Genomic DNA, 9,991 nt, shown 5'->3' on the forward strand with positions numbered 1-9,991 from the left:
TTATCCTGAACTCATGATGTGTTTGCTGGGGCACCACGTGGGGTTGCTTTGGAAAAATTTGATCTTCACATGTTAGATTTGCCACTGATAAAAGTCAGGAAGCAGGGGCTGCTGAAAGCAAGGAGCTAGAGTGTTTGTCATTAGAGTGATTCCTTTACAGTATTCTCCACAATTCACACTTGACTTTTATTTTTTACTGTGCCAGAAATGTAACACTGTAATAGACATCAAGCCCACTCTGTTGAAAACCACCATGTCCCCTTCTGGACAGGAGCTGCAGCCAGGTGGAGTGTAGCTGCCTGACTCTGCTCCTCCCTGAGAAGGACATCCAGCGACTCCAGCATGAACGGGTATCTTAGATCTCTCCAACAGAATACCCTGTATCTTCCTGACAGGTGATGATACCTTTGCCTCTTGGTCGCTGTCCCTATGTACTCATGTAACAGATGACCCCATTCACTGGCAGGATACATGCCACTGGCTGGGTTGTCCTTCCGACATCAGACCAAGGCAAGAAAAGGAGGACCTGATCTCAGAGCACCTGCAGGAGTCCTCAAGGCAATGCATGCCAGCCCTTCTGGGGTCAGACTTTCTCCACTGACCTTGTTTTTTTCCCATAAGACAACACTGGATGATTCATCCCTATGTCAGGCTGGCAAGGCCTCCTCTGCTCAAAAGCAGAGAAGGGCAGGAGAGAGAGGCACTTCAAGCAGAGTTCTACAGGAGCACAGACAATTTGTGAATATCTGCGCTCTCTCTTACTCATTTCTCTGTTGCCCCCCTTCCTGTGCCCGTGGCTGTTGAAGGAAGCCCTTTGCACTAGAGTCACTGCAGAGCCTCGAGCACCATCCTTGCCAACAGAAAGAGGCCACAGAGCAGTGCTGAACAGAGCCCAAGAAGTGCAGTTCACCAGAACTCAGCACTAGTCTTAACCAGTCAAAGGCTGGGCAATGACTCCATTTAAGGCGTCTATCCACTCCCGCTGCTCCCTGTCGTTCTCACATATAAACACAAACTCTCTCATTGGCGTGGCCACAGTGATCGCTGGTTTCCTCTTCTTCACCCGGACTCCCTGGGGCAAGCCAGCTCGTACTTCATATCCCTCATCCGTCCTTCCAATAAAAACCTGGCCCTGTGCAAATGCGTCCTAGAAAGAAGGATGCAGAAGACAGCCATTAGCCAGTGGACAGCACAGCTCCATCAGACACTGTTCTATCCTTTGACATGGAGGAGGAACTGGGGACGTGCGAAGGGGACGCCGATTTGGTGACAGGCAACAGGAAACATTGGGGCTTTTTTTTTGTTTACACTCACGGGCGTTCTGAGGAGGAGGAGGTAGGGACTGGTGGGTGTTCAGAAGGAGCAAGGAAGGATATTCTCATGGCTAGAGCAGTACTAGGAAGCAGGATCTTGGGGCCCCCAACCCTCCGTTATTGGCATATTGCTCATCTTGCCTAAGGTTACAGGCACAATGGCAACTGGGCTGGGAGAGAGTGGGCTATAAACACTACAGGCAGCAGCAGCTACTTTTAAAAGACTTAGATCTTCCCCACAGCCAGTGTAAGGGCCAGAGTTCCCAACCAGCTCAGCTTCAAGGAGATCCACTGACAAGGGAGATGAGCTCTTGAGACTGAGCCTGCTTTACTCTTGTGCAGCCACTGGAAGAGCCAGATAAGAAGAGACCCTTCCTCCCCACCCAACTTCATGAAGGGGCTTGTGGAATAGTGAAGAACACTCCTCTTACCAGTGGATTTTTAAAGTACATCAGGTTCCTTTCTTGAGAATCCAGGCAGAACCAGCGCTCCTTAAAGGCCTCCTTCTGCTGCAAGGAGATGGTAGAAGTTTTTTAAAGATCAAAGTCCCAAAGGGGAGTTTGGCCTGTTCAAGGCAGATCCCTGGACTGCTTAAACGACTCAGAGCTTGAGTTCAGTTTCATTCATCCCCATAACTGGTAAGGGGCGAGTCACTGCTGTGTGTGGCCCTCAGCTCCCCTCTCCTTGGGTTCACGCTAGAGATTTGTATTCAGTGACAATCCTTTGGGGAAGGCAAGGAAGTTTGGTTCTACCAGTGATGAAATTACCAGGATTAAGAAAGTTGCATCAAACGGATTAATTGAAAGCATTGCAGAGAATGATCCCTGGGCCAGTAGCGATAATGGAGAGTGTGCAAAGAATTTCAGCATTTTGGTTTGGAGGGTTGTCCCTAGCATTGTGGGTAGGGACAAATGGTAGTTTTTTTAAAAAGTGCTAATTCCATCAACTACACTCATCTGACCATTCCCTGAGCTATTCATTCCTCTGTGCTGAACTAAAGGGTCCTCTTCTAGGGCTCACTTCAGTTTGACCAGAATTTAGGCCTCGGGAGAAAAAACACATAATCTTCCATGCTTGAAGCTGCGAGTATTGTGCGCAAGTACCTGTAGGAAGATGTTTTGGAGCACTAGCATGGCCAAACCCCCAGCATACTCAATATCAGCATTTCACCAATTAACTTTTTAATGGGACTTTGCCTCGTGGTTCACTCGGAGGAGAGCAAGACAAAGAAGTGGGAATGTTCAAACAAGACCTCAGATCTTTATCTCCTCCTTCAGCAGAGCCTGAAATCTCCTTCTCCTGTTCCAAGGAGTTGCGACCCAAATACTTTCCCAAAAAACAAACCAAACCATAGGCTTCACTGCAGAGAATTTGCTCAATCATACTTTGCTGCTATAAACAGATGCAACTTATGTGCTACTGACTTTAAGAGAAACAGGGAAGTAGGGGAGCCAGCATGTGATGTGATGTTCTAGCAGGAGCTGCAGTTAGCAGATACAGCAATCCATTTAGTGTTGCGTAACAGGACTTTGCACGTCCACTGCCAGCTAATCCATCTTGCTTACTCTTCAAGGAGAATTCTTCTTCCCAGGTCTTATTTTCCACACAAAATAAAACATGACCCCAGAGAACACAACAGGCTGGAATATAGTGTCTTTTATCAACCCAGGAAGCATATAGTCACTCAACAAATTGTTTAGAAGTAAACAGAATTAGCAAATATTCTCCATCTGGAATAAGCCTGTTTGTGTACTGGCAAGTATGCACTTACTTTTGGTCCTGTTTTCTCCATATATCCTTCTTTGACATAATTTCTTGTGATCCTGGGTATGAGCTAGGAGAACACAAACACACATACACAAAAAAAAAAAAGGTGTTTCATTTAAGCTTGCCTTCCTGTTCTGTTTCTGTCAAAGCTAATCACCACCAATTTTGGCTTTTAGGGTCTGGGTTTTTTTTTTGGCTGCTCAGTAAGGGGAAGTCTGAAATAAGAAGGAACGTAAGATTTTTGAAAGATTACAGTTTAAAAGGACCATATGGAGACTTTTGGCCTTAAATGTTGACTACCTTTTTGCATGTTTTCCAGTGTGGCCTTTCCTTCTACCTCTTCTGTCCATTCCCAAGACCCACATGCTGCTGTTTGAGCACCTGGCTCTGGCAGAAGAAGTGCGAAAATGTTTTCCCATGCTATGTTTGCACAGATTACTGCTTCAAGCCCTGGTTCAGTTCTCACCTCAGGCTCAGGGACAGTTGGGAAGGTTGTTCTGAGATAATGGTAACGTGCTGCCCGAATGGCATTGAACCAATCAACAATCTCCTAGGAAAAACAGCAAATACAAACATAAAGACAAGAATAACAAGAAGGAGTAAGAGTGCTGCCTCTCCAAAATGCCCTTCTCCTTTCTTGTGACCTCTTTGCAAAGATGTGCTTTCTCCCCATGGGACAGAGAGAGTCAGTGACCTGTCCCAGACACATGAAAAACATTAAGCCTTCAAAATAATTTAAAAATGCCCCTCTCCTGGGAGGTCCCAGACATTCTGAGCATGGACAGTCACCCAAGTCTGCATACACAGGCTTTTTCAGTGGATTCAGTTACGGATTGTTTAAAAACCTTTGTACCTAGAAAGACTTGAGAACTATGGCAAGGGAAGAAACAAATTTAACAAAACCCGTAGACTTACTTCTTAAAATTATCATTGTTTGCTTGGAAATAATGCAGAACAACAATATTTTCTATGCATGTCAAGAAGGCTTCAAAGAATATAACCACAGAATTGTATAAAATCATTACCCGGTTACTTTACAGATATTTACGTATGTGCCCCACTGAAGGCTTAAAACTATTCATAGAATCATAGAATGGTTTGGGTTAGAAGGGACCTTAAAGATCAAAAATTCAGGGTGTGAAGTTGAGTATATACCCCAATAGATCACAGGAGCAAGATGTCATAGTTTAATTAGTGTCAAATTCTGAAACTTCCTGTATTCTACAAGTCATATTGACTTCAAATAAAACCAGATCCTGCGGAAACAGGGTGTCTGTTCCAAAATATAGATCCAACGTCTAAGCACCTTGCTTATTCCAAAATCTCAGTGCTATTCACCTTTCCACTTTGATGATAGACAAAAAGGTTCCTTGTTTGACCATCTGTGTGGTATGTGATCTGCAGCCCATGAGCATGTTGGATTTTCTCTGTCTGGAACATCGCATTCAGATTCTCAATGCTGATAATGGCTTTTGGACCTCTGGACTGTGAAATGAAAAGCATCACCGTATTAAAGGGCTCTCAGGGAAGGTAATGGAGGACAGATTAGCTGTATGAGAACTAGATCCGTACTGAAGAGAAAGCAGGCATCCTAAAATATGTGAATATCAGATACACCTAAAATATAAAGCCTTAATTACGTGCTACATAAAATCACTTACAAAGAGTGACTCCCTTTACTTGACAAATACTGGGTCACTCTTTGAGAGGGATGTGTCTGACTTGAAAGGGTTGGGTTCTATCTCCAGCCTCATAGTCGGAGAACAATTAGCCACACTCTCCAACAGAAGTGAGACATGTTGACAATGATGCTGCAGCAGCTGATGAGAGAATATGTTGGTAACATAAGAGGTAACAGCTGCTGCTAACAGATCTCTTCTTCATCTTCCTAGTCTACTGCCAGTATCCATTTCCTTTGTTCACTATGCAAAAAGAGGCTGCAGGGTTAAGATAAGGGATGAGGATAAGGGCTAAATCCAAAAGAGCAATTGCCTAAGATATCACGTATGTTAATGGGGAAACATTTGGGCTGCTCCAAACACAGACTGGCCTGGCTGCAAAACTAGAGACAAAGCTATTTATGCTGGATTTTGCCAGTGAAGAGCAGGGTCTGAGGATGGATGTTGACCAGCTACCTACGGTCAACTCTGGCTGAGGAACTCACTTCTTTGGTGTAGTACTTCATCACCCCTTCCCTTGCAGACAGGAGAAACCGCCTCTTCTGGAACTGTCTGCTTTCCCGCCCACGCTTCCAGAGGAATCCTTCACGGGTACCTGCAGATCGGACCAAGATAAGCATCGCAGAAGGGCAGCACAATTGCAGGACTGTTTATCTAAATGGTGAGTTTCAAGTCTCTTCTCCATCTGAGAATTTTTATCTCATATGAAAAAATCAGTGGAGAACTAGAGAACTGTAAGATCTGAATACACCCTTGCGCTTGTCTGAGTGCCTTTTCTTAGGAGTTTCTTCTCAAACTTAGACTCAAAGCAAGGCCTGCACATCCAACAGTTCAAATATGACAAGCCAACCTTAAACATCTTCAAAGTTGCCAACAGAATACTGTGCTGTTGGCCTTAAGGCTAACACCTTTTCCCTGACAACCCTAACTTTTACCTGCAGAACAAGGATCTTGGCAGATTCGGGTGGCAACAAATTCCTCACGCTCATATTTAGCTCTAATCCATTGCTCTCTTAAAACCCTGAAAGAGGAAAACATGGATAAAGCTGATCTGCCTCTACTCTATTTTCACCAACCAACCGGAGACCTGTAGAGGAAAGCAGTAGTTCAATAGCTGTAAAGGTCTGCAGCAGTGAATACACCATCAACTTACAAGCAATCACAGGAACGGGGGATGTAATAGTAGGGAGGGACTTTTGCCTCATATTTAGCTTTGGCACATAGATTCCCGTGCTTCTTCATAAACTGAAATATAAAAGAAATTACAGTTAGGTGTGCAACTACAAAATCAATACCATGTCATGAACATAAAATGAAACTTGTATCAAAAGGAGCACTGCACTTTCTGCTCAGTCTCAGCATACTCTCAGTGCATCTCTACATACGTTTATAAATTCCCCTCGGCACTATAGTTTGCACTTTTTAGGTGGTTGAGCCTTTTAGTATTTACAGTTCTGAACCAGATGGGAAGGAACACAGGATTGTGTTGTTGATTAAAATAACAAAGGAAGATGAGGAGAAAAACTATTTATGATCTCCCTATACCTTAATCTCATCCTAGACATTAACTGTGATTATATTATTAGCACAATCGAATCGAAAATGAGATGCTGAACCAATATTTAAGAAGGGTATGTTGATTACAGAATAGAACATACTATCTGGAAATATCTGTGGGCTTCTAAACCACAGTGAGGAGTTACTGTGTGCTATAAAAAAATACACTGCAGGCTGTTAGAAACGCGGTCACTTATCAGTGTAATTTGATTAAGTAGGTCACAAAAAAAACCCCTAAAGTTACCCATGGAGTTAACTTGGTTCTGTGTGGCTTTGTTCCTCTGTCCATGGTGGATGACATAGGAATTATGAGGCAGAGTAAGTTATGATGAAATGCGGAGAAAAGTAAGAGAATTACTGCTTTTTCCCCTGTACCTCTATAAGATCATTCTCCCAGAAGTCAAGCCGAAGAGATTTGACCCTGCTGATTTGAGGAAGATTGCGGTGGATTCCAGAGCAATTTAAACAAATGAATATTCCAAGTTTGTAAGAAGCCCACTCTGGATCTAGATACAAACACAAAGAATGAAGTGATACATGGGAAAAGGCACAGCCACTGGCAAGGGCAAAAAAAGCACATCTGATGTACAGCCAAGCTTCACACATAATACATCAAATCCCTCCCCATTGTTTATGGCTGTCGCTTTGCTGTATTCAGAGGAACAGCACCTGCTTTCCCCAACGAAGAATGCATCCCTTGCCTTTGTAGGCTCTTTCACCGACTACTTGTTTAAAAATTAATGTGACCGTACAGGCAGCTGAGTGGCAATGTAAAAGCTCAGCTAATTATTAGTTCTGCATTGAAAACCGCTGTTGCTGAATTAACAATCTAAGGAAGTTGCAGACAGTGTGCACTACTAAGAGGACAATGGAGTACAACCACCCAGAGTGAGGGCTCGAGTCCGCTGCCCACGAAAGCTCCTGCTCTTGCCTGCTGCTGCATCCGCTGAAGAAGCCTTGAAAGGTCGATGCTTAGAGGCGTTCTGAGTGCACTAGCATGACCATTTCCTTAGAGCACCACTTTCACCATGTTGCCCTCCACTTCTCCCTTATCACAGCAAACAGAAGCTACTTGTCATCTTCTTCCAGCTGCTATAGGCTACCGGTTGACTGCTTGGTTCGGTGAGGGTGACTGCCACCTCAAATGAATGCAGGGTGCCAGCCTGATGTGGGCTTTCCAGCAGGCTCTTTGGTGCCTTTCTCTGCGCCAACCCCAGTGCAGAGACACTATCGTGGAACGGTTTAGGTTGGAAGGGACCTTAAAGAGCATCTAGTTCCACTCCCCTGCCCTGGGCAGGGACACCTCCCAGCAGACCAGGTTACTCCAAGCTGGCCTTGAACACCTCCAGGGATGGGGCAGCCACAGCTTCTCTGGGCAATCTGGGCCAGGGCTCACCACTCTCACAGGAAAGAATTTCTTCCTCAGATCTCATCTAAATCTAGCTTCTTCCAGTTTGAAGCCATTACCCCTCATCCTATCACTACATGCTCTTGTAAAAAGTCCCTCCCCATATTTTCTGTAGGTCCCCGTCAGGTACTGGAAGGGGCTATCTGGTCTCCATGGAGCCTTCTCTTCTTCAGGCTGAACAACCCCAGCTCTCTCAGCCTGTCCCCAAGGCAGAGCTGCTCCAGCCCTCTGCTGATCTTTGTGACACTCATCACATCCCCTCAGAGCTAGAAAGCCACCCCACGCGCCCTGTCCCCCGGCCTTGTGCACCGCACTGTCTACAAATAACTCCGGGGAAGCCGCTGTGGCGCCGAGGCCACTTCCTCTCTCACGCCGGCCTCCCCTCGCCCCGCGGGGCTCCGCCGCCGCCCTCGGCCCTGCCCGGCGGAGGGCAGCCCCGTCGGGACAGCCCGGAGCCCAGCAGCCCCTCAACGGCCGCCTCCGAGAGCGGGACGGCGGGGAAACCACCTGCTCCCGCCTCTGCGGTACGTGAAGTGAAAGACGACGACGGGCCCCGCTCTCAAGAACCGAGGGGAAGAGCCCGGGAGGCTGACACGGGATGGACAGAAGGCGGCACAGCCCCAGGGGCCCGGCCGGTCCCTCGCTCACCCGCACCCTCCTGTCAGAAACACGCCCGGCGGGCCCGGGCCGGGGGGCGAGGGGAGCGGGGCTGAGGGTGCTGCCGGTCGGAGCCCCCTTACCTGGCTCCCCGCAGTCGGCGCAGCGGCCGTTGCCGGTGTCGGTGGCCCTCTGCAGCTCCAGCAGCAGTGACTTGTTGCGGTCGCGGTCCATCACCGGTGCCGGGCGCGGAGCTCTGAGGGAGGCTCGGCCCCAGGAGGGAAATGAGGAACTGGAGCGCAGCCCCGGCGCAGCCGGTCGCCCCGTCCCTTCCCGCGCCCCCGGGGCGGGCGCTGCCGGGCCGCCCCTCAGCCGCCTCCTGGTGGTGGCTCCCCCGGCGGGGCGGCCCCGCGCCAAGGCCCGCGGCGGGCGGCGCCGGCCCGGGGGAGGGAAAGCCCGCCCCGGCCCCCGGTACGGCGTGAGGCGAGTCGGGGAGGGCCGCGCAGCACGGCGTCCCCGCCCGTCACAACGAGGCCAGCCTTCGTCTTGGGCACCGAGTCGAGGTAGGAGAGGCCTCTCCTGAGGAGCTGCAAGCATCTGCTGTGGAAAAGGTGGGAAGGGGACTCTTGATCAGGCAGTGCAGCGATAGGACGAGGGGTAACGGTTTTAAACCGAAAGAGGGAAGAGTTAGATTAGGTATGGGGAAGAAATTCTTCACTGTGAGAGCCGTGAGCCCCTGGCCCAGGTTGCTCAGAGAAGCTGTGGCTGCCCCATCCCTGGAGGGGTTCAAGGCCAGGTTGGCCGGGTCTTGGAGCAACCTGGGCTGGTGGGAGGTGTCCCTGCCCAGGCAAGTAGATGCTCTTTAAGGTCCCTTCCAACCCAAACCATTCTAGGATTCTATGAAATTCATTACTAAGGGTCTTGCTTCCAGGAGGAGGGCTCACCCACAGGTTTGTCTCAACTCCACCTCAGGTTTGTCTCGAAAAAACTAATTTTAAAAAGCCTGCTGTGTAACAGAACGGCATCCGTTCACCAGAGATGGCTCATGGCACAGGTACCCCGGAGGGCAGGGGAGCTCCTCCACCCTGCGAGGGCTCAGCGCAGCCTCTGAGGAGCCGTGTGCCACCACAGCCCTGCAAGGGGAAATCGCGTAAGCACCACTCAACCTAGGGAAAACGGAGCATATAGGATGTCGAAAGCCTAATTGAAAATGTCCCTCTTTCAAGATAAAGCCAAGGTCAAAAAGTCTGTGACTTAATATTCAGTTTATCTAAGGAAAGAAAAAGGCAAGAGAAAAAATTCAGTTGAGGGAAAGATTTTCAAGAAGGTTAATTAAATCAGAAATAGATTAAGAGATATTCAAATATTTTGCATTTTAGTAGTTTCAAGCTAAACTTAATTTGCATAGTTAACTTGCATTACTGTAGTGCACTATAACATGGCCATTCTTCTTTAGTAAAGTTTACGTATAATCTTGCCAAAACAGTGTAGTTACTTATTTTGCAGATGATGAAATACTGTACTAGAGATGTATTATCAGCTGAAAGTACTAACACATTTTTTCCAGCTTTTCAGGCACTAAATAGCATTATACCTTTTATTTATTTTTAAATATTGGGACATCATAAAATAAACCACAGCAGAATATCTGAAAAGTTGAGTTGTTCAAC

The 9,991-nt window shown here is 47.5% G+C and overlaps 1 protein-coding gene across 2 annotated transcripts; it reads right to left on the bottom strand.

The window, feature by feature from the left end:
* Positions 1-164: 164 nt before the first annotated feature.
* Positions 165-8,713, bottom strand: ADAP2 (ArfGAP with dual PH domains 2). 2 transcript variants are annotated; one of them, XM_074607885.1, is made up of 10 exons: positions 8,465-8,713; positions 6,692-6,822; positions 5,913-6,004; positions 5,695-5,780; positions 5,245-5,354; positions 4,419-4,565; positions 3,547-3,630; positions 3,085-3,147; positions 1,745-1,822; positions 165-1,147 (listed from the first exon to the last, which is right to left on the bottom strand). In XM_074607885.1, exons 1-10 carry the CDS (start codon positions 8,553-8,555, stop codon positions 929-931), a joined length of 1,101 nt encoding a protein of 366 aa, XP_074463986.1. In that variant the 5' UTR covers positions 8,556-8,713; the 3' UTR covers positions 165-928. The 2 variants fall into 2 exon arrangements, with proteins under 2 accessions (XP_074463986.1, XP_074463985.1); XM_074607884.1 differs by lacking the exon at positions 6,692-6,822 and having other exon boundaries at positions 8,465-8,554.
* Between the last annotated feature and the right edge of the window lie 1,278 nt (positions 8,714-9,991).

The sequence above is a fragment of the Larus michahellis genome, chromosome 14, assembly GCF_964199755.1.
Source record: "Larus michahellis chromosome 14, bLarMic1.1, whole genome shotgun sequence".
In the NCBI taxonomy this organism is placed as follows: Eukaryota; Metazoa; Chordata; class Aves; order Charadriiformes; family Laridae; genus Larus; species Larus michahellis.